The sequence below is a fragment of the Acinonyx jubatus genome, chromosome C1 (genome assembly GCF_027475565.1).
Source record: "Acinonyx jubatus isolate Ajub_Pintada_27869175 chromosome C1, VMU_Ajub_asm_v1.0, whole genome shotgun sequence".
Classification (NCBI taxonomy): domain Eukaryota; kingdom Metazoa; phylum Chordata; class Mammalia; order Carnivora; family Felidae; genus Acinonyx; species Acinonyx jubatus.
The window spans coordinates 166,548,780-166,571,994 of record NC_069381.1 but is presented as its reverse complement, the minus strand read 5'-3'; the positions used below and the strand labels follow the sequence as shown (position 1 = coordinate 166,571,994).

Here is a 23,215-nt window from a genome sequence, read left to right as displayed (position 1 = left end):
CACAATGTCAAAAATCTCAAGCCCAGTTGGTTGGAGTTTTATTTCATCACTCAGCTGCTTACTCTAAGCAAATAAATAATAATGGTAAATTTTATATTTGCATGTGGCATAAACATGGAAGAAATAGAAAATATTTTATATTCATGTTAGTAAAACATGCTAAATGCTTACCCTTGATAGGTGATCTACATATATATATCCAACACTGCAGTCGAGTTTTACTAAGCCAGCACTGTCTGTTACTTCACAGTTTATTTGTTTCTCTTCCTAAAAGGAAAAATGAAACAACTGGCTTAGGTAAGAAGGAAACCCGAAGTTTATAACATATGTTAGAAAATGGTTTTTTAAAAGAAAATCATCCCTGAAGAATTTGCTCTCCTGGAAGACTTTTTTTTCTGTTTACTTTGGGGATAAATAGAAATAAAAATAAAATTTATAAATATGTAAATAAAAATTTATAAATATGTGTGTCCATGGATACACATATATTGGTATATTTTAATACTCATGTAAATTTTCCACAGAATACTTCCTGGACCTGTAGCTTTCATCCCTGTTTGTATTCTCTATTTAATTCAAGATCCAGTTCCTTGAAAAACCTTGAAGCAAGGAATTAAGGAAGTTCATATTTCATTGGCCTTCTCGTCCGAGATGTGAGAATGTGACAAAGTACATAATTGTAATAACGGTCATCACAATTAGATACATATAGTCAAATATTCAGAGAAACGTATATAAATATACACTGTTAGCTATATACTGTAGATGTATATATACTAGACATGTATATATACTATATATACTATATAACATATCACATACACTGAATATTTGACTTTTCTCTCATACTATTGCAAATAGGCTGCCGATGCTCTAGAGAAAAGGGTAACATTTCTGAGGAGTCAAAGACCTCTCTACATGTCCTTGGTTTGAAGAGATGGCCTCTGGATAAGAGAGGAATACATTTGCTAAGGGATAAGATAGGCATCAAAAGAGAAAGTGACAGGCTTGTCCCTTTGAAATCAACCTTATTAATGCCTGGATGATGGATTTAAGTGTTGACGATTGAGGCATGGTGGTAAGAACAGGTCTCTAGGTGCTTCAAACTCTTGTAGGAAAAGAGAAATTGCCTGTGATCTGGTTGGCACCAAGATGTCAGAATTTGTGGAAGACTGCTGGTTGTACGGTATTTGTTGGAAGTTCTTTGGGAACAATACTGGGCATGTGAACTTAAAATGAAGAGCAGTAACTATGGGAGCCCAGCTTAGAGGACCAATATTGCCTGTGCAGGGGCCCCAGCCAAGAAGAGCAGGATCGTAGCACCAAATGAGCATGTCATCTGTGAGATAAGCAATGGCACCCAAACAGCTTGCTTGGACAATTGGACAGTTGAGTCTCTCACACAGTAGCATTTGGAAGCAGGAAGCTAACTCTTTGATCTCAGACCCCAAGGAACTTGTCATTTTGATCAGGAGCATGAACGAAGTCTCAAAAATCAACGGAAGCTTGAGTGATAAGTCTGCATCTACCCCAAATATTTAGGCCTAACATTGATGAAATGGAGTATACCATTTACACTTTAAAAACGAATGCGACTGTGGTTTTCGAAACTTACCAGATCTAAAATCTTAACGAAGTAAAGACCGGAGGGGAGTCTGATGTGCAGAGTCGTTTCGTACGCATCATCTCCAGCATTAAACAAGGACACGTTCAACATCAAGGTCTTCATACTTCCAACAGCAAGATAGGTCTTATTTTCATGTGGCCTGAAAATTGATGTTAATATTTAGTTCTTGTTTGGGAAATAAAAATCCCATCTCCTCGTTTATCCTGAACATACAATACTAATTTAGAAAAACACCATGGGGAGATGATCTCATGCAAGTAGATGCAAATTCATGCTCGAAAGAACTCAATTTCTCATGGTTCAGATAAATTCAGCCAACTATTACCCAGGAAGTTTGTTATTTTTAATTAGTTATAATTAAGCAAATCTGCTTTACATTTTCTGTTTCACTTCTTCTATACTTTAACAGATTTTTCTCATATTTCACAGTATTTTTTTTTCCAGAAGTGAAGATGTTTATTTCTTTTCTTTCTTTACCCTTGGAAAGACACTGAACTAGCTGTTGCCCAGACCGAAGGGGGAAATGGGGAGAAGAGAGAGACTACCTCCACCAAAATAGAGGATGTTTCGGTGGAATGAGCACAGCGCGTGAAAAGGACCGCTAGGCCCAGCAAGTGGGTGCCACTACAGTCTGTCGTGCTACCTTCAATGTCTTAAGGCAGGCTGGCCACCTCTACCAATAACCAGACCAAGTTAAACACAGAACTGCAGCCATGCTTCATCGTCCTGTGAACTGGAAAGAGAAGGTTGCTGTGAATCTAGACATAGGAGTGAGTGAGTTCAAGTTCTGGCTCTGGCTTAGTTCTTTTGGGTGGTAGGAGGTCATTTAGCATTTCTAAGCCTCAGTCACCATCTGTAATAGTAATAATTACTACTCTGAAGGTTTGGCTCATGCACAGTCCACGAAATCCACAGAAAAATACCTTGATATATAAAAAACCTGAGGCTTAAGGAACTGATTCAAAGTATCACAGCAGGAATGTTCTAGAGTCTCAAGGTAAATGTCTGCACAGCCCAGTCTCTCTACCAATTAGAGAATTAGAAGAGTCAAAGAAAACTTGTACACAATGATTCTATAATCTCTCCTTAATGACAGACATTCTTAGATATTGAGTAATTTTTAACCAGTGAAGGATGTGACCCAAGGCAAAGCATCAGGTGAGGGTAATCATAACAATTAGAAAGGTAAATATTCACCTAGTACGAGAGAAAGTTTCCCCATGTTTACATTGTATCATTCTAATCAACATCTGTATAGAAGATTAGTGTTTGGATAAACTAAACATATAGTCTGCATTTAATAGTTATTGCTGAATTGATTTCAAACAAAGCGTGTCTGGGAACAGAGTTTAAGAACAGGTTTCAAAATTTACGCTGTGAAGACACATGAATGACTGATCAACTGTAATTGAAAGCTCCTATGTAATCATGATATTCATTAGTCCAGATACAAAAATAAATTCCCACCCTTATAGAGCATATACAGTAAAGGACAGATGTATAAACAAAATTTAAACAAATATTGTAAATACATGGAAAGGAGTTGTGAATAAGCAGCTCTGGGAAACCAAGGCAGGAACCACTTTTGCCTGAGGGTAGGAAAGGCATGTTGCTTCTTTTTTTTTCTGCCATTCTGATTATTTAATTTTAGGAGTACTTTTTTTTTTTAATATAAAGGTATGAAAACTTCATGATTGAACATGACTTAAGGTGGATTATACCCTTAACTGATTTCTCAAGTCCTCCTTCTCCAATCCAGTTTTCACGCTGCCAGGGAGGGTCACTTTACAGAAGGCAAACTGAGAAACTTAACAGAAACCCATGGGGGAAGGGAAGGAAAAAAAAAGGTTAGAGTGGGAGAGAGCAAAAGTATAAGAGATTCTTAAAAACAGAACAAACTGAGGGTTGATGGGGGGTGGGAGGGAGGGGAGGGTGGGCGATGGGTATTGAGGAGGGCACCTTTTGGGATGAGCACTGGGTGTTGTATGGAAACCAATTTGACAATAAACTTCATATATTGGAAAAAAAAAAAAGCAAACTTGATAACGTCATAGGCCCACTTAATGTCCTCCAGCGCCTTCAAGACAGAGTGCTAACTTAACTAGCACAGCACATGAGGCCTCACTACTCTGCACAACTCATTCCTTTGCTTGAGCCATACTTAACTGCAAACAGGTATCCAAACACCTGCATTCTGTACCTTCTGTGAAGCTCTCTCTCTGCCTTTAACACCTTCCCTCTTCACGTCTCTGGGTGATTTGTTCATGTTCATGACTCAGTGACGTGTCAGTGTTACTAGTTCTCAGAAGTTTTTCCCGTAGATACTCAGTGCTAACCCCTATCACTCAGCACTGCATTCTCTCTAACAGAAGCAGCTTCTCCCTCTCCCACAGCACACTGGGCACCCCTATAAGGAAGTATTTTCGCATGGTTTGGCTTTTGTCATCACTAGAATAAGTTCTCCTAGACAGAAGATGCTAAATCATGATTACCACTGCTTTCTCAGAGCCTGCAAACCTAACTAGTGTTCAAAAAATATACGTGGTATACAACTGTATCAAACATTTAAAAAGGGCTGGGTAACACTAAAGAAAAGAGTGGAGAAAATGCTGGATACATGTTTGTAAAAAGTTCATTAACTCATCATGATAAATTCTACCAAGTTACAGTCATGGTTCTGTGTTCTGTGAATTCTAAGTGTTTCATTAAGTAAACATCTACTACATTCACATGATCTGTACCCCATCACACAACTGACATTGTAGTGGCAATACAGTTGTTGAATTGACCAATACATTAATGGCAAGATCAACACTGGAAAGAGTATGATTTTTGAGAATTATTTTTATGAACCTCGGAATGGGCAAATTTTAGACACTTCTCCGTATTCTTTAACTTCAAATGGTATAGCTCTAAGAAGTTAGACAGTTCACTTATACCTAAAAATTCTTCCCCTCTCATCCTGATTTTTTCTTCATTTTACACTTACTTATCACGATAGTACAAAGAGAAAAATATGCATATCCTAAGAGCACAGCTCAGTAATTATTATAAACTGAATGCATTGAATAAAGGAGCACCCACATCAAGAAGACATATTAACGGCAGAATAGGATATTCTGCCCCCCTCCCTTCCAGTTATTGTCCCCACCCATCATCTTCCTTTTATTAGTATCGACTGGCTTTGCCCAGTTTTTTATTTCATGTAAGTGGAATCACAGAGAATTTTTAAATATCAGGCTTTCTGTACTTAAAATTTTGCTTGTCACATTAATTTCTATTGATGCACGGAGTTCTAAATTGTTTATGCTCTCTGGTGTATACATTGCAGTTTGTAAATATACCACATTTTATTTATCCATTCAATTATCATTGGGAATTTGGGCAATCCTAGTCTGGAGCTATTGTCTTTTGGTGAACATATAAATATAATTCTTTTGGGTTAGTCTGTCTCTGAGCAGACTGCTATAGTTTGTTAATCCAGGATTAACTCTTGAAAATCTCCAAATCTGGTTAAGTTTGGCAACCATCTTAAATTATACCAACAAACTATATTTAATAAAATATAGGGAATTATAGTGTATCAATCAATAAAAAATGTACCACAGAACTGTCATGTAAAAAGCCAACATCCCATAGAGTATGGTTTCAAAAACTGCCTATAGGCCAAATTTGGGCCCCTGTCTGGTTCTGTAATAAAGGTTTACTGAAATACAGCCATGCTCATTCATCTGTGGCCACTTCTGCACCATGATGGCAGAGTTGAGTAGCTGACACAGACCTTTGTCCCACAGGGCCTAAAGTATTTACTATCTGTCCCTTCATGGAAAAAGTTTGCTGGCTATACCACAGACCAATCTGACTGAGAAATACCATTAGTTTCAAAATAAGCATACAACATAATAGGACTATATTTAAAATCTGTATTATTCTGGCAATAACAAAGGCTTTGTTATTTCGGATGGCATCAGATGCAGCATCAGAGAAAACAATGCCCCAGACCTCATAATTCCTTGGTTGGTTCGGGAGACATTGAGGAGAAGGGAATGAGGAACATGTTCATACGTAGCATCTCTAGTTTCTAACCCCTGGGTTTGAGAAGTTGGAGCTTTTCTGCACGGATGTGTATCAACTAAACAGTCACTCTAAACCATGGCTGCCATTTCAGGTGGGAGAATGCCACTCTGTGGCAGCAGGCTCCATTTTTCCCACCATCTTAGGGAATGCCTGTGACTGATCACTCTTATGGCGTAAACCTTTCCGTTACGTAAGTACACGTCTGCTTGGTGGAGCTGTTAGAGGGCAGAGAGGGAAGGTGGGAGAACACGGCTGCCCTACATTACCCCCCACTGCTCTACAGTCCCGTCACAACTACAGGAGCCTAGGAGGTTCTAAAAGTAAACTTCAGCGTGACATTAAAGTTTAATTAAGACTTGTAGAAGAGCTGCCTAGAAATAGACATTTATAAAATATTCTGGCTTGTACCCAAAGCATTAGTCACTGAACACCTTTGGGAAAGAAGCTGGCACTTAGACAAGCAACAGAAGGTGAAAGTACTGCATAAGCAGCTAGGTTCCAAGACAACAGCAAATTAAAGAGAAACACAATGTTCACATTTCAGCGGCTAAACTCCTGGTTTATTTTCCATTTTTAAGCTATTTTGCCACATTACCATAATTACAACTCTACTCTCTTTTTTTTTAATATACATCTTACTGTATCTTGATTCATTAACAAGGTGCCGTCAGAAAGATACCCACCAGCTTTTTATGTGAGACATAATAAAGGACCAGGTGCACATCTGGAAGTGCGACAAGGCTGAACCAGAGCTTTCCCCGGGAATCGTAGCTCATTCTTCATTAAAACGTGCATAATGCACACTTGAAATTTACAAAGCAGCCGAGAACCCACATAATTTAAACAAATCAAGGTACTGTGTACATACAGAATCATAACTTAATAAGTGAAAGAGGAAAGATAGAAAAATGATGTATTTCAGCACAAGGCTCTGTTTTCCCTGAGTATTATTTTATTTTATGAGAAATCCTCCTCAAGTCTTAGTATAATGAATGCAGTTTGCCTTGATAGAATGAATTAATGCTTCATAGCTAACGTGTTTTTAATCAAGATGTTAGAACAAAATCTAATTGTAAACTGATAATGTACTTGTGTCAAGGTACAGGACTCATTTATTTTTGACAAAAACCTAGCCTGCAGCAAGTGGCCTATAGGTCCATGTGACAAATCATCCTCTTTTTTTCTTTACTACTGACTTCAGGAAAAAAGAAAATACTGGAAAATTCTCATCAACCACAATATATCAGTTAACTGACATTTAAGAAGATTGCATTTGAATAGGGGCAAACTCATTGATGTCCCAAGAGGTACAGCAGAAGAACACAGATTGGAAGATACAGTTAGTAATTAGCATGTTTTCATGTATAAAGCATGTAATTCATCTTTCTAAAACTCTGAGATCAGTGAAGCATATATTCCTACCATCTCCTTTTTAAAAACAGACAATTTTGTTAGACTTGCTCTTTTGGGGACAAACAGCATAGTGGCAGATGCTGTGCATTGCCCAATGTCCACCCAACAGTAATTTTCCTTCTTAGCTGCTAGAAGAACCCCAGATTATTCAGTCAGAAGGCTGTATTCCATTGAAATTGCAGAAGAGAAGCCCCTAGTTTAGCTTCAGGGAATGAATTATGATTGATCTAGGATGGTCACGATGATTCCATTCTCCTTCCACCAGGACAGATTCAGGGATGAGCATGTGACAAGGTCTCAATCAGAAGAAGAAATCTGTAAAGATGCTTCCCTTCCTAGAAAAGCAGCCTCAAGTGGACCCAGAATTTTACTCTTGCCCCTTTTCTCTTGTTGGGAATCTAGGTGCTGCTACGGCCATGGGGTGACCATGAGGGAAAAGCCGAGAGAACTAGAAAGATAACCATGCATGTCCCAATTTTGCTAGCTGCCCATTTAATCTGCAGCCACTTTCTGCTTTACTTATTTTTAATATTTATTTATTTTGGGGAGAGAGACAAAGCATGAGCAGCGGAGGGGCAGAAAGAGGGGGAGACAGAATCTGAAGCAGGCTCCAGGCTCTGAGCTGGCAGCACAGAGCCCGACGCGGGGCTTGAACTCACAAACCGCGAGATCATGACCTGAGCTGAAGTCGGATGCTTAACCGACTGAGCCACCCAGGCGCCCCACCACCTTCTGCTTCTTATGCAAAACAATTAAGTGCCTTCCTTGTTTAAGGCACTATTCATCAAGTATCCTTACTTGCAGTGAAAAGCATTCCTAACTGATATGAATGCACTTGCTCAGGAAAAGCTACACCACTTGCCTGGGACACTTGACTGAGGTAGACAAGGGAAGCAGTGTCATTTGTATCAGTAATCTATATGAAAGGCTGGATTTGAAACAGCCTATGTGACCTGCTATTAGATTTGTGATCTTGATAAAACCATCCTTGTTGATCATTTTGCAGTGCAAGCCCATTTGATTGGAGTTTATTGTCCTGAGAATTTAGACATTCGGGGGAAGCCTCCACTTAATGAAGACATGAGACAGAGTGTGCCTGTGTGCTATATAGTTTGCTCTAGGCAGTCTGCTACCACAGTTCTCACAACTCATGCTCTTTACTGAGGAAATAAATGCATTTAGCTAAAGCAGGTTTCTAGCTCTGAGGCACATGAACACCGTTAGTATCAGTGGAGTTATATTCAGGGGAATGTATAGAACGAGTGGCCACATGTGCTTACTATTACCAACAAGGGAGAGGGGACTTCTAGGTGAGAGAGGCATACTTCTGTCTGATAGCATAGAATTTGTTATAATGCAAAGCAATTTTCAGAACCCTTCATTGTGGGCCTAAAAGTTAATTAAGAGTTTTCATTTGAAAATTTCTCAAGTTATCATTTACCTAACAGAAACAGCCTGTAACTTTCCTAGTTGGTACAAAAGATGTGGGACTTATACCTTACACTGGCATCCTTGCCACCTCAAACCTCGTGAAACTAACAACTTCTGACCCAGTCAATCAGCGGCTTTCTTGGGACATAAAGAGACATTAAACTTTGGGCAAATAACCAGTACATATGTGGAAAATGTTTAGGATTCTTTGGCACTATTTCATTTTATCACCAAACTAAAACTTTTTTTTTTAATTAAAAATTTTTATGTTTTTTTTTATCATTTGAGAGAGAGAGAGAGAGAGAGAGAGAGAGAGAGAGAGAGAGAAAGAAAGCATGTGCAGGTGACCCAGAGAGGGTCAGAGGGAGGAGAGAATCCCAAGCAGGCTCCTTGCTGTGAGTATGGAGCCTGAGGCAGGGCTGGATCTCACAAACTGTGAGATTATGGCCTGAGCTGAAATCAAGAGTCCAAAGCTTAACCGACTGAGCCAACCAGATGCCCTAACTTTTTAATCAAAGGCTGTACGTATGCCAACAGCAATGTTATCAACAATAACTGTTAGGAATCTTTATGTATTCCAGGCTTTGTGCTATGCCCTCGGTTTGTATCACTGCATTTTATCTTAAAACAACCTTGTAGAGTAGGTATGATTTTACTTTCTTATCAATGAGGAAAGAGGTTTACAGAACTGATAAGGCTTCTCTAAAAAGGTCATTCAGCTACTAAATGGTAGATCCACTTGAACCAGGTTAGTTTGACTCCGAACCTGAAACTCAACTACAACATCGCTGCCCACATTTTAGTTTGATAAGAAACACTCGTAGCCCTATGACTACTGAACATGTCTGGCCTGGCACCCATAGATTCCTATTTGGATGGTGTGTGGCCTGGAAAACTCCATTTCTCATAAGCATTACAGGTGATTCTCATAAAGGTGACTCAAAGGCCACACCTTCAGAAACACTGCCTTATCCTTCCCTGGCTGCTGTTTAAAATCACAATAAACTTGATAGATTTCAAGAAAAATGATCAAATTAAAAATGTAAAGTAGGTAATATAATTTATTGTGAGAGAATATCTTAATTCAATAAGATGTACTTTCATTCTTCAGGAAAGCAGCATCCATGGTGATATTTTCACATAAACTTCAACGCCCCATTTTTTCATCGGCCAGAGTGGTTGCAGAGAAAGGTGACAAAAGGGACAATGGGAGTGTCTGATTTATGAAAATGAAAACATGACTTATTTATAGCTTAGATAAGCTTCCCCCCCACAGCTCTTCTTATCAAAGGCCAGTGACAGCAAAAACACTAAGAAAACTAAGCGTTTAACAAAGAAAATAAATACATGAATGGGAAGGTTGTAAATTATTCATCTAATAACTCAACAAAGGCACCACATTACATGCTGGGGTACAAAGTAGGTAGTAGTCATTGTTTTTGGGCTCTTTGAACAGCTAATCTGGATAATTTAAGTATAAAGTCCAATTATAAATCAAATAGGTTAGGGCTTCTTGGCCCTCAACTGTGGATGCTCAAGGCTATACTGGCATTGACTAAGTGAAAAGAATTAATTTATTCTCTGCCATATGTGATCCCACCCCAGCAGGGTACTCAACACTGTTTGTCAACCTTTTTACTCATTCCTATCCCATTTATCCTAACAGCTCGTTTGAATCTTTTCCCATTCCCTTCAAGTTCTCAAGTCTTTTCTCAAAGCCTTTGCTTTCCATACATAAACTCCCTTTATATCCTGGCCATCCATGAATTCTCTGCATTTTCTTCCTTCCGCACAGAGCTCTCTTAGTCTTTGTCAAGCACCTTTTCACAATTTCTTAGCTCAGGGTAAGGAGAATCTTAACTTCTCTCTAAGGCGAACTCCTGCATCTGAGTCTGACCGCATTACATACTGTTTCCTTGGGCCCTTGCTCTGTTCTCAGCAAACATCCATTAGTCACTTGTAGCATTCCAGGCACTGTGTTAGACACTGGGAGCACTGGGATGAAAAGCCAGAAACCTGCCTTGATGCAGCTCACAGGATAGCGTGGAGACAGACAGTAATGGTGGTGAGCCTAAGTGCAGTGGGACCAGGGTCACAGGAGGACTTGGGTTCGGGTAGCTGGAGACAAAGGGGGCTTTACCTAGAAAAGAGCTGAGATTTATAAGGTAAATAAGAATTAATCAGGTAGGTAAGTGGGAGAAACAAAAAGATACAGAGGCTCAGGGAAGCATGCAGGGCCAAGCAACTCTGAAGTATTCTGCCATCAATGGAAAAAAGTCCTGCAGCATTGCTAACAACGCTAGGGAGTTTATGTCAGAAAGCTCACACTCTGGAATCACCCCAGGTAGAGGAACTGGAATACAAAACCAGAGGCCCAAAGGCCAGAAAGTGGGAAAGCCTGGTGATCCAGGGAGGATATTGAGCGCCTGGTTTGGAACAATAGTGGTAGAGATAGAAAAGTAGGACAGATTAACAAATACACCTTTAGGTGGTAGTATCACAGAACTAAGTAATTTATTGTGTTTCAGGGATAAAAGAGAAGAATGCAGGCTGAGCTCCAGGTTGTTGGCCTTGGTAACTATCGGTGTGTCATTGGTAGACAGTTACTGGGTCCCCAACAGGACCTGTCTTAGTGGACAGTTGCCAGTGTAGGTGTGGAACTCTGAGATACCGAGCAACAGCAGTGTAGACAGGCCAGGGGAGGTCACAGCTGTGGGCAAGATTACCCAGGGAAAATATGGGAGTGTGAGAAAGGGGTGAGAGAGAATGGTCCAGGAACCCAGGAGAGCCAAAAGCATGGATCCTCCAAAAACAACTGAGAAAAAGCTAGAGAAGTAGGAGCAGAAGGCGAGTTCTATGGCAACATGGAACTTAAAGCGAAAGATGTGCAAAAGGTGAAGTGAGCGGCTGTCAGATGTTTCAGAGGAGAGTTCAGGTCGAGTCTGAAAAGTGCCCCCTGGTTTTAAGGACATTTCTCTCTTGGATTTAGTCTTTCCTCTGCCTTTGACCCTCACGCGTGTTCATGTTTTTCCATGATTAAATAAATAAAAGATTTCATCACTACATAAAAATTCTTCAGTTGAAACTACTCGTCCCCAGTATATTATTTTTCCCTTAAGACCTGACTGCCTACTACTGCAATGAAATTCCCATCTCACAATTTGCCAGGGACAGCCTTTTCTCACCCGCCAGTCCGTTCTAAATGCCAATTCCCATGACCTTTCCTCAGGCATTGTGGTATCTGATCTCTCTACAAAATTTTACGGTATTAAATCCCTCTTTCTATATTCTCCATTGGCCATTTCACGATGGGTTTGGTTCTCTTCTTAGTTCTCCAAAGATACCTCTTCAGTTTCCCCCCAGGGACTTGCTATTCTTGTTAAGATCTTTAAATAAAATCAACTCCTCCCCAACTTGATCCTTGGTTCTTTTCTCTGAAATTCCCATCTCCACGCATCTCCCCACCCCCGAGCCCTGCATGCTCGCGCACTGCTAATGGGAGAAGACTTCCAAATCCAATCCTGAACTAGATTTTCAAGAGGAAAGCTGCATATATGGAAACCGCACCAGATTCAACATGCCCCAGTTAAACTTGTTTCCTTTCTATCCCTACCTCCACAAAATCGTTTACCGTTTACCTGTCCTGCCACGGATTCCTCTTTCACTTCCTGTACACAGTGAGCCTTCAACCTAAGTTCAGATTCTCTCTCTCTGGTCCTCATTTCTCCTAGTACACAGAGCAATTTCCAAATAAGGTATTTAGACAGGATACAAAGTTGCAGTGGCTTATTTCCCATGATAAAATAGTAGAAGCAAGCAACCTTTATCTAATTTTCACTATGTCTTGTGGAGGCATTATTCTTGGCATGATACATGTATTCTCTTTTTACTGTCCCCCCATCCATGAATTTAGAGAAACAAAGTGGTTTATTCCCTTTCAAATGTGCCATATATACATTTAGGTATTTCTTTTGTTTTGTACATCAGTCTGACTTATGTAACCAGTTTGTGGATGATTAAAAAAAACTAATCCTTATGTTAGTGGATGTTAGCCCATTTTGCCACCTAAACTCTATTAACAGGCACTTACAATGTCTAAAACATAACTACAATAATGATAACCCAAGGCACAATTAAATCCTGAAATATCTCCTGAGTGGTCAGTAAAAGATTAAAACCTTGGTGCTCACATATTCTCATTCTTTCAAAAAGTGGTTAGCTCTGAGTATATATGTTCAGGGAGGGATATACAGCCCTCTTCATCTCTCTCAGCAGAATGTTGTTCAATTCACTGAATGCCTCTAATCCCCAAGGATTAGTCTCTTCAGAACAGACAAGCACACACCCGTTACCCATCTCACTGAGGAACAGGAAACTACACTTACTTAAAAAATCCAATTCTCCCAGAAACCTGTAAGTCAGCAGAGCAATTTTGGTGGGCACAAAATCTTGCAAAATTTATCTGGAAGTAAAACAGAACAGTATTTTTTATGTTAGTTTAATAAGGAGGTATGCTTCTATGCTTTTTTTTTTTTTTTTTAGAAAGAAATTGCCATCTGTAGTACATGAGAAAAGTGAAATAAAATCGATGAACACCTCACTTTGTCCCTTTTGGAGTTTGATTTGAGAATTAGTCACAGTTCCAATGACAAGTAACTGCAGGACTAAAAGGTACCAAGTTCTTCCAACAGGTTAACATAAAGCCTAGATGTGTTAAATGGAAAGATTAGTGTTTCTTCTACAATTGCTATAAAAAAAATGAGTTTAAGCAGACTGAGGTAGTACCCTAGGTAGGTATTTAAAGCCTGTGCTGCCAGGGTGTCCTTCGCCAAATTCCTCTCAATTTTCTGGTGCTACCGTGTGATCCCACTTATGACTAAGAAGCATGGCATGCACTTTTCACAGGTGATGGGAGGTGAGCCTCCATTTAGTGAAAACAGCAAAATGTAGAAAGTTAGAAATTTTACTGGAGGACACCTGGAGCTAAATTAAATGATAGTCTATCCTAAGGGTTCCAGAACTTATTTAACTCGGAACATTTTAATAGGACCCAGAGATACTAAGAGGTACGTGGGAAGACCTGAGGTCTAAGATAGAGGAAAAAGTGGAGAGAGATAAAAAGGAAGCTAAGAGGAACAGGTAAAAAGGGAAAGATGCTGAGAGAAATCTACCAAGTCAGAGAAGGAGCTAGGTTCATTAAATGGGAAATGACTAGCATGTTGTCAGATAGGGTGTCAGACCACAGACTACCTCAACCTGGGGAAGCAGAAGGGAAGTGTAAATCTTTCTCGAAATGATGAGGTAAATGTGATATTTTTCCTACCACTTTTACTTGTAAAGCAGGTTGTTCTAAAAATCAAAATGCAGGGTATTCTAATTTCTCTTTAACATTTATTTACTTTCGAGAGAGCGAGACAGAGCATGAGTGGGGGAGGGGCAGAGAGAGGCAGGGACACAGAATCTAAAGCTCTGAGCTGTCAGCACAGAGCAGGATGTGGAGCTGGAACCCACGGACCGCAAGATTATGACCTGAGCCGAAGTTGGATGCTTAACCAACTGAGCCACCGAGGGCCCCCCAAAATGCAGATTATTCTAATGTAACTATAAATTGCTAAGGTTTTGGCTTGTGTACTTACAATATTGAATTTTTCATTATTAAACATATTTAAAAATAGTTGATATTGACAATTGAAGTTCAAAAGAAGAGTGAAAACACTGATTTCCACAATTATATTCATAAGAGTATCAAGAAAACTTGCTCTTAAGTTATGTTCATTTGATCTAGTATTCTAGAGAGCAATGATTGTAATCTCGAATATCTACAGGTGACTTAAGGGCAATTACTCTAAACAGGATATGAACTAGCCCTTTAAATGTCAAAACATAAGAGACTCTTAAAAACTGAGAACTGAGGGTTGAATGGGGGTGGGAGGGAGGGGAAAGTGGGTGATGGGCATTGAGGAGGGCACCTGTTGGGATGAGCACACTGGGTGTTGTATGGAAACCAATTTGGCAATAATTTTCATATTTAAAAAAATAATAAATGTCACTTCTGCCTTTTACATTGTGTACCATTAGCAAATGCTTTAAAACATGCCTCCAAACATCCTGTTGATGACACTGTTGGACAGTAAAGGTCCGAACAACCGGATTCCTGGGAGTAAACAATCTGCCAGTGAAACGGAGCTATTAGGGGATACGCTAGAAAAAGCAGCCCACTGGTTAGAATGCAGGATCCATCTCAAAATGCAATGGGTCCTGGGATGTGGCTAAAAAGCCTATAGTTGAATATGAAAGTATCAAGGAGGGAAAATTAACATCTCATGTATATGGGAAACCATTTCTTGAACTAAATGCATATGGAAACACACTCAGAGCTCAATATCCTAAAGGGAATATAAAAAGTAAAGAAAAGTGGAAAATAAGGCACAGCATAAATCTCTCCGTATATTAAGAAAATTGATTTAAAAAATTTTAAAGAATTCAGAAAGAGAATTCATTTCCCCAGAATTATGCAATATTTCAAAAACTGAGTTATATGCACATAATGTTTGGAACAAAGGAAAATATTCTTACCGTTTTTTCAATTCTGTCTTTTTCTTTCTTTTGCTGAAGAATTGGTTGAAGAGGGGGGAATTCCTCTGTACTTCGTTTACTGATGACGTGATGCCCAAGGTGGTAAGCAGCTTCAATCTGAATTGGGGTGAGGATGTCCCGCACATCTTTCTAAGGGAATATAAAACCATCAGTTAGAAATCAGAATAAGCATGTGAATCAAAAAACATAGACATAAAGCTCCTCTTTTCTTGCATTAAGGCCAAACATAGGAAAGGTAAACAAACTATTTACCCTTTCATCTAAATTGTTAAAATACATTGAATGTGGGTTTTTTTCCACATTCCATAAGCACTTATGTTTATTGGAAAAGACACAAAAAGTGTAAAAATAGAAAAAAACCTATCCATCCTGTAATAGTTACGTAGTTTTACATTTGGACATACTTTTGTGATATTTTCTTGGCATACCTGTCTTCACCTGACATTATATCATAAGCTTTTTCCATTACAAATTCTTTGTAAATCATTTCAAAGAACTAATCAACATTTTAGTCTATTTAACATTTCTGTGTAGCAGACCTGTAGAAATAAGAGATCTCTCTCAATTTATTCAAGTTTTCTTTTTATATCTCTCAGTAACGTTTTAATTCAATGTGATTCATTTGATTTTACATTTATTATTAAATATATCATTTTCTTTGCTATTATTTGTGGAGCTTTTCCAATTATATTTCTAAATAGATTATAAATGGTATGTAGGAAAGTTATTTCCTGTATTTTCAGTTAGGCATCCAACTTCAGCTCAGATCACGATCTCACAGTTTGTGAGTTTGAGTCCCGTGTTGAGCTGTCAGCACAGAGCCTAGAGCCTGCTTCAGATTCTGTGTCACCCTCTCTCTCTTCCCTTCTTCCACTCATGCTCTATCTCTCTAAGATAAATAAACATTAAAAAGTTTTTAAATTATTTTTTATATGATTATTCACTAGCCTCCCCATTAAAAAAGAATATACTACAGAGGGAGTAGTCAGGATGGCAGTGTAGTAGAGGGACCCTGGGCTAGTCTTGTCCCTTGAACACAGCTAGAGCAATATCAAATCATTTTGAACACCTAGGAAACACCTAGGAAATCGATCTAGGGATTAAGAGAACAATCTTCATAATTTGAGGTATGAAGTGCAGAGACGTGAGGTGGGGGAAAGAAAAGCTATAGTGCCATGTAGGGTAGGGAACCCTTTCTGCATAGGAGAGAGCGAGAGAGAGAGAGAGCGCGAGAGCGAGAGAGAGACAGCGTGTGCGCGCAGGAGCAAGAGAGTGTGAGCATCCCATTGGGTTTAGGCAAAAAAAAGCATTCCCCTAAAACCAACGACTGGGGAATTGGGAGGAATGGACTATCACAAGTTTTTGCCAACATTAGAGCTCAAATTCTGAGGTTCTGGAAGTTCGTGCCATTCACCGGAGTTGATCTAGGAGGGTGTCGGTGCTCCTGGGGAGAAGGAGGGTAGAGGCCCCTGAGAGTGGACAGAGTGGTATGGGGATTCCCTGGGTCACTCTGGGAGACAGCATTCTGCTTCCTGGAGTGCATTTGGAAGGATATATTTCCTAAGGACAAAAGACCTGGGTGGCACCTTTGAGTAGCCATTCAACAGCAGGGGATAGAAGCATGTGCAGAAGGTAGATAACTGGTTGCAGCTTTTCTCTGTGCTTCACCATAAACTCCAGGCACCTGCACAGCCCTGCAGCTGCTTTTCTGGGACAGAAAGTCACCAGGCACAGCACTGCAAGACTCTACTCCAGAGAAGAGGAGTGTAATCCTTTAAGATTTAGAGTTTTACAATAGCCAAATTATGGAAAGAGCCTAAATGTCCATCAACTGATGAATGGATAAAGAAGATGTGATTTCTATATACAATGGAATACTACTTTGCAATGAGAAAGAATGAAATCTGGCCATTTGCAGCAACGAGGATGGAACTGGAGGGTATTAAGCTAAGTTAACTAAGTCAGCCAGAGAAAGACAGATACCATATGTTTTCACTCATATGTGGATCTTGAGAAACTTAACAGAAGACCATGGGGGAGGAGAAGAGGAAAAAAAAGTTACTAAACAGAGAGGGAGGGAGGCAAACCATAAGAGACTCTTAAATACAGAGAACAAACTGAGGGTTGATGGGGGGTGGAGGAGAGGGGAAAGTGGGTGATGGGCATTGAGGAGGGAACTTGTTGGGATGAGCAGTGGGTGTTGTATGCAAGTCAATTTGACAAATTATACTAAAAAAAAAAAGATTTGGAGTTTTGAATCCCAGCCGCGCACTAGAACTAAAACACAGAAGAGCTGTGGCGCCAGGCATGTCAATGGCCCAGGCACAGACAGGTTGAGTGCAAGGATCTGATGGAAGTCTGGGGCACAGGAGGGGAGATTGTGTGCGTGTCTGTAAGGGTTTCCTGAACAGTGGCTGGTGAGAGTTCCCAGACCTGGGGACTAGAAAGCAGAGTAACACCATCTTCCCCGCTGCCTACTAGCAGGGTTGGACTTCAGTGAGCAACACAGTGCCCCCAGTGGAGGGTGGAATCACTTATACCAAACCCCACCCCCACCCTGTAGGAGCATCTTTACTAGGTCAGCTCTGTGAGCCAGCACAGCCGGCCTCTCCCCCAGAGGACCAACGTAGACACTCCAACCAAGTCTACTGATCACAGAGTACTCTAAAGTATCAGTTTCAGTTCTGGTGGAAATAGGAGCAGGTGCTTTTTTTTTTTTTTTTCCTTTTTCTTGTCTTTTTCCTCTCTTTTTTGGAATCAGGCTTATAGTTTTTTGTTCCTTTTTTTTTTTTTGATCAGGCTTTTTATTTCTTTTCTTTCTTTTTTTCCCATCTTTTTTTATTTTCTTTTTCTTTGGAATCAGGTTTATAGTTTTTTGTTTGTTTTCTTTTTTATTCCTTTTCCTTTCTCTTTTTCTGGATGAGGTTTTTTTTTGTTGTTGTTGTTTTAAATCAGGCTTATTTTAACAAACAAATCAAAGCACACCTAGTTAAAGATCCAAACACTCCCCAGTGAAAGCAAGGAGGAACTCTGCAGAGGACTGATCTGGGAGAAAGCAGCAGAAGCATTTCACACCCGAAGCATTTCCTGAAGCACCATGCTCTAGACAGAGTATAACCCCTTCTTAATATAGCATTACACTTAGGAGCAGAAAATACAACAAGCTTTCATTAACACAAAAGACAGAAAACTAGATAAAATGACAAGACGGGGAATTCTCCCCCAAAGAAAGATCAAGAAGAAACACAGCCAGGGATGTGCTCAAAAAAGGTAAGTAATATATCTAAGTAAGAATTTAGAATAACAGTCATAAGAATACTAGCTAGACTTGAAAAAAAGCATATAAAACACCAGAGAAACACTTGCTGCAGAGAAAGAGACCTAAAAACTAGTCAGGCTGAAATAACAAATGCTATACCTGAAATGCAAAACCGACTGGATGTGATTAAAGGATGGAGGAAGCAGAGGACTGAATAGGTTATATAGAAGATAAAATTATGGAAAATAATGAAGCTGAAAAGGAGAGGGAAAGAAAACTGTAAGATCATGAATACAGACTTAGGGAAATCAGTGATTCTACAAAGTGCAATAACATATGTATCATAGGAGTCCCAGAAAAAAAAAAAAAAAGCAGGAAAAAGGGATAGAAGGTTTATTTGAACACATTATAGCTGATAACCTCCCTAATCTGGGGGAAGGAAATAGGCATTCAAGTCCAAGGGACACAGAGGATTCCACTCAAAATCAACAAAAACAGGTTAACACCATGACATATCATAGTGAAACCTGAAAAATATAAAGAAAATTCTGAAAGCAGTTAGGGACAAAAGGTCCTTAACCTTCAAGGGTAGACACATAAAGTTAGCAGAAGACCTGTCCACAGAAAGTTGGCAGACCAGGAAGGAGTGGCATAATATATTCATCATGCTAAACAGGAAACATATGCATCCAAGAATACTTTATTCAGCAAGGCAGTCATTCAGAATAGAAGGAGAGATAAAAGTTTTCCAAGACAAGCAAAAACTAAACCAGTTCTTCAAGAATTATTAAAGGGGACACTTTAAGTAGGAAAGAGAGACCAAAAGCAACAAAGACTAGAAAGCAACAGAGACAATCTAAATGTACAGCAACTTTATAGGTAATACAGCAGCACTAAATTCATATCTATCATATCTATTGATAATTACTCTGAATGTAAATAGACTAAATGTTCTAGTCAAAAGATACAGGGTATCAGAATGGATTGTTAAAAAAAAAAAAAAAAAGACCTTTTGGTATGCTGCTTACAAGAGACTCATTTTAGACCCAAAGACACGTCCAAAATGAAAGGGAAGGGGTGGAGAACCAGTTATCATGCCAATGGACATCAAAGAAAGCTGGAGTAGCCATACTTATATCAGACAAATAAGACTTTATTTTTTAAATGTTTATTTATTTTTGAGACAGAGAGAGAGTGTGTGCAAGTGGGGGAAGGGCAGAGAGAGAGGGAGACAGAGAACCCGAAGCAGGCTCAGCAGTGTCTGCCCAGAGCCCAACATGGGGCTAGAACTCACAAACCATGAGATCATGACTTAAGCTAAAGTTGGATGCTTAACTGACTGAGCCACCCAGGTGCCCCCAGACAAACTAGATTTTAAACCAAAGATGATAGTAAGAAATCAAGGATATTATATCATAATAAAGGGGGTCTATCCAACAAGAAGAGCTAATAATTGTAAATATTTATGCCCCCAACTTGATAGAAGCCAAATATATAAATCGATTAATAACAAACTCATTGATAATAATACAGTAATAGTAGGGGACTTTAACACCATACCTACATCAATAGATAGGTCATCTAAGCAGAAGATAAACAAGGAAACAATGGCTTTGAATGACACACTGAACAAGATGGACTTAACAGATATATTCAGAGCATTTCATCCTAACGAAACAGAATACACGTTCTTTTCAAGTGCACAAGGAACTTTTTCCAGAATAGATCACATACTGGGTCACAAATCAGGCCTCAACCACTACAAAAAGATCGAGATCGTACCATGCATATTTTCAGACCACAACACTCTGAAACTTGAAGTCAACCACAAGAAAAAAATTTAAAGCCCTCAAATACATGGAGGTTAAAGAACATCCTGTTAAAGAATGAGTGGATCGGTTAACCAGGAAATTAAAGAAGAAATGAAAAAATACATTGAAGCCAATGAAAATGAAAATATAACAGTCCAAAAGTGTAAAGGCAGTCCTAAGAGGGAAGTATATAGCAATTCAGGCCTTCCTCAAGAAGGAAGAAAAATCTCAAATATACAACCTAACCTTACACCTAAAAAAGCTGGAAAAAGGACAGCAAATAAAGCCCAAAACCAGCAAAAGAAGGGAAATAACAAAGATGAGAGCAAAAACAAGTTATATAGAAAAAAACAAAAACAAAAAGCAGATCAACTAAACCAGGAGCTGGTTTTTGAAAGAATTAACAAAATTGATAAAACCCTAGCCAGACTTACCAAAAAGAAAAGAGAAAGGACCCAAACCGATAAAATCATGAATGAAAGAAGAGAGACCACCACCAAAACCACAAAAATACAATTATAAGAGAATATTATGAGCAATGAGATGCCAATAAATTGGGCAACCTGGAACAAATGAATAAAAATATAGAAACATATAAACTACCAAAACTGAAACAGGAAGAACTAGAAAATTTGAAGATACCCGTTACAAATAAGGAAATTGAATCAGTAATAAAAAAAAATCTCTCAATAAGCAAGAGTACAGGGCCAGATGGCTTCCCAGGGGAATTCTACCAACCATCCAAAAAAGAATACCTATCCTTTTGGAACTGTTCCAACAAAAAGAAATGGAAGGAAAACTTACAAACTCATTCTATGAGGCCAACATTACCTTGGTTCCAAAACCAGACAAATATCCCACTAAAATGGAAAGTTGCAGACCAATATCTCTGATGAACAATGGTGCAAAAATTCTAAGACACTAGCAAATTGAAACCTCAGTATATTAAAAGAATTATTCACCATGATCAAGTGGGATTTATTCCTCAGAATCTGCAAATCAATGTGATATACCACATTAAGAAAAGGAGAAGAACCATATGGTTCAATAGATGCAGAAAAAGCATTAGATAAAATACAGTATCCTTTCTTGATAAAAACCCTCAAAAAAGTAGTAATAGAAGGAACATACCTCAACATCATAAAGGCCATATATGAAAGACCCACAGCTAATATCATCCTCTAAGGTCAAGAACATAACAGTAACATCCACCCTCACCACTGTTGTTCAACACAGTACTCAAAGTCCTAGCCTCAGCAATCAGACAACAAAAAGAAATAAAAGGCAAGGAAGAAATCAAACTTTCAATATTTGCAGATGACATGTTACTCTTTGTGGAAAACCCAAAGACTCCACCAAAAAATTGCTAGAACGGGTACATGAATTCAGCAAAGTCACAGGATATAAAAATCAACAAATCCATTACATTTCTATACACCAATAATGAAACAGCAGAAAGAATTATGAAGGAATCAGTCCCATTTACAACTGCACCAAAAACCATTAAGACACCTAGGAATAAACCTAACCAAAGAGGTTAAAAAAAATGTGTATGCTGAAAACTATAGAACACTTATGAATAAAATTGAAGACAACACAAAAAAATGGAAAAAACACTCCATGCTCATGGAGTGGAAGAACAAATATTGTTAAAATTTCTATACTACCCAAAGAAACCTACATATTCAATGCAATCCCTATCAAAATAGCACCAGCATGCTTCACAGAGCTAGAGCAAATGATTTTAAAATTTGTATGGAATCAGAAAAGATCCCGAAAAGCCAAAGTAACATTGAAAAAGAAAAATCAAATCTGGAAGCATCACAATTCTGGACTTCAAGCTGTATTACAAAGCTGTCATCATCAAGACAGTATAGTACTTGCACAAAAACAGACACAGATTAATGGAACAGAACAGAGGACCCAGAAATGGACCCCAAACGACATGGTCAACTAATTGTTGACAGAGCAGGAAAGAATATCTAATGGGAAAAAGACAGTCTCTTCAGCAAACGGTGTTTGGAAAACTGGACAGCAACATGCAGAAGAATGAACCTGGACCACTTTCTTACACCATACACAAAAATAAACTCAAAATGGATGAAAACCCTAAATGTGAGACGGGAAACCATCAAAACCCTAGAAGAGAACACAGGCAGCAACCCCTGTGACCTTGGCTGCAGCAACTTCGTACAAGACAAGTCTCTGGAGGCAAGGGAAACAAAAGCAAACATGAACTATTGGGACCTCATCAAGATAAAAAGCTCTTGGCAAAGGAAACAATCAACAAAACTAAAAGGCAACCAATGGGATGGGAGAAGATAGTTGCCAATGACATACAGGATAAAGGGTTAATATCTAAAATCTGTGACGAACTTATCAAACTCAACACCCCAAAGATAATACAGTTAAGAAATGGCCAGAAGACATGAGAAGACTTCTCCAAAGAAGACATACAAATGACAAAGAGACACATGAAAAGATATTCAACATTACTTATCATCAAGGAAAAACAAAAACCACAATGAGATACCACCTCACACCTGTCAGAATGACTAAAATTAACAACCCGGGAAACAGCAGATGTTGGTCAGGATGCAGAGAAAGGGGAACCCTCTTGCACTATTGGTGGGAATGCAAGCTGGAACAGCCACTGTGGATAACAGTGTGGAGGTTCCTGGGAAAGTTAAAGATAAAACTATCCTATGACCCAGCAATTGCACTACTAGGTATTTACCCAAAGGGTACAAAAAAGGTATTTACCCAAAGGATACAACTACATACTATCAAATTTGTTTCCTAACACACATATATGTACCAATAGTAAAATAAGTGACAGGAAAATAACTTTGAAATCATTTAGCATTCAATTAAAGGATAACTTTGATAGTAAAATTGTTCTAGAATCTCAGGTCTATAAAAAAATATGGGAGTCCAGTAATATATAAAACATGGTATCACTTAAAAAGCCCTTAATCTGAGCCCTCTTTAGACCGAAAT

The 23,215-nt window shown here is 38.9% G+C and overlaps 1 protein-coding gene across 1 annotated transcript in view; it reads right to left on the bottom strand.

The window, feature by feature from the left end:
- ITGA4 (integrin subunit alpha 4) overlaps positions 1-23,215 on the bottom strand; it is an 89,612-nt gene that overhangs the window by 11,425 nt on the left and 54,972 nt on the right. The window contains exons 16-19 of the mRNA XM_027055363.2: positions 15,125-15,274; positions 12,934-13,010; positions 1,616-1,766; positions 172-267 (exon numbers count right to left, since the gene is read on the bottom strand). Coding sequence (XP_026911164.1) covers positions 172-267; positions 1,616-1,766; positions 12,934-13,010; positions 15,125-15,274 — 474 coding nt within the window. The remainder of the gene's footprint in view (positions 1-171; positions 268-1,615; positions 1,767-12,933; positions 13,011-15,124; positions 15,275-23,215) is intronic.